This window comes from Phalaenopsis equestris, unplaced genomic scaffold (assembly GCF_001263595.1).
Source record: "Phalaenopsis equestris unplaced genomic scaffold, ASM126359v1 Scaffold195121, whole genome shotgun sequence".
Classification (NCBI taxonomy): domain Eukaryota; kingdom Viridiplantae; phylum Streptophyta; class Magnoliopsida; order Asparagales; family Orchidaceae; genus Phalaenopsis; species Phalaenopsis equestris.
In genome coordinates this window covers 1-1,242 of record NW_018215070.1, presented here as the reverse complement: position 1 = coordinate 1,242, position 1,242 = coordinate 1, and the positions used below count along the sequence as shown (strand labels likewise).

General features: G+C 35.3%; 1 protein-coding gene across 2 annotated transcripts; it reads left to right on the top strand.

Moving 5' to 3' along the window:
- Window positions 1-553: 553 nt before the first annotated feature.
- On the top strand, window positions 554-1,102 carry LOC110034989 (the record flags this gene model as incomplete). 2 transcript variants are annotated; one of them, XM_020739230.1, is given in 3 exon segments in its annotated part: window positions 554-700; window positions 783-901; window positions 981-1,102. In XM_020739230.1, coding segments are annotated over 3 exon segments (293 nt in total), but the record flags the coding sequence as incomplete, so codon positions are not given.
- Window positions 1,103-1,242: the final 140 nt, after the last annotated feature.

Genomic DNA, 1,242 nt, shown 5'->3' with positions numbered 1-1,242 from the left:
TTGCCCCAACTCTTAATATTTATGGCTGGGTAATTAATGTTTTCAAAAAGACTTTTTCACACAAAGCACATGTCCAGCTTGATAAGCAAACGAGCCGGACTCGAACACACTTTTTTGTGTTCGAGTATAAGCGAATGAAATGAGAACAATAATATTTTATAATGAGTCGAACATGAGCGAGCCTAGTTTACATCCCTAATGACATCCATGTAAAACCAGTTCGCTCGTGTTCCGCTCCTTTACACCCCTAATGACATCCATCTAAAACTCGCACCCGGCTCCTTTACACCCCCAATGCCATTCATGTAAAACTTGAAGCTTAGATAAGTAAAAGAATAGTTATTGAGGGGCGTGGATGTAAATCTTTCTTTTTATTTATTATTATTATTTTACCCGAACCAGGCCTCCCCCACACCATTAATATAGCGTAGAAGATTCTGGACTAATCTAATAAAGGCCATTTGGACTTAAAATAGAAAATTAGAAAACAATGGGCTTCATGATAATCCGCCTCCTAACCGCACTAGGAAATTTAAATATATATATATATATATATTAACTTTACTGTTACAAAGTAGATAGAATTGGAAGCTATAGTTCTACAAAGCACAGCGAAACAGAAAGCAAAGCAAAGAGAGAGAGGTGATCATGGGGTCTCTAATGGCGGGATGGTCTTCTGCAGGGAAGGATTTCAGATCAGGTACAGTCATGAAAAATAAAAATGCAAATTTTGATATTGTTTAGGAGTTTGATGAAATTCCTCTCCGCTCTGTTCCTCACAGAGAAGTTTCAGAGGAACAAATCGCTGACCAAAGAGGAGATTGAATCCTACTGGAAATCAAAGAAGATGAATGATGAAGAACACCTCACTGTACTCTCTGATGTTCAGACTGAGAATCAGGTGAGATTATTTTACTGTATTTTGAGAAAAAAATTATATTTATTATTATTTTATTTATTTATTTTGGTTGCTGGTGAAGATGAATGGAGGATCAGCAGATAAATTTCAGAGATCCATCTCCTTCCCTATAGGTGGTGAAAGAAAAATGAATTATGGTGATGAAAATATATTGACTGATGAGCTTAAGAAAAGGGACGGCTGGTATGATTCTACATCTCACAGGCTTATGTGAGATTTTATTTTATTTTATTTCAGTTTCTGAAAAAAAAAAAAAAAAACTATTACAAAAAAATCTAGTGAAATACAACTTTTTATGAATAGGTAAGGGCCAGGCAGAAGAT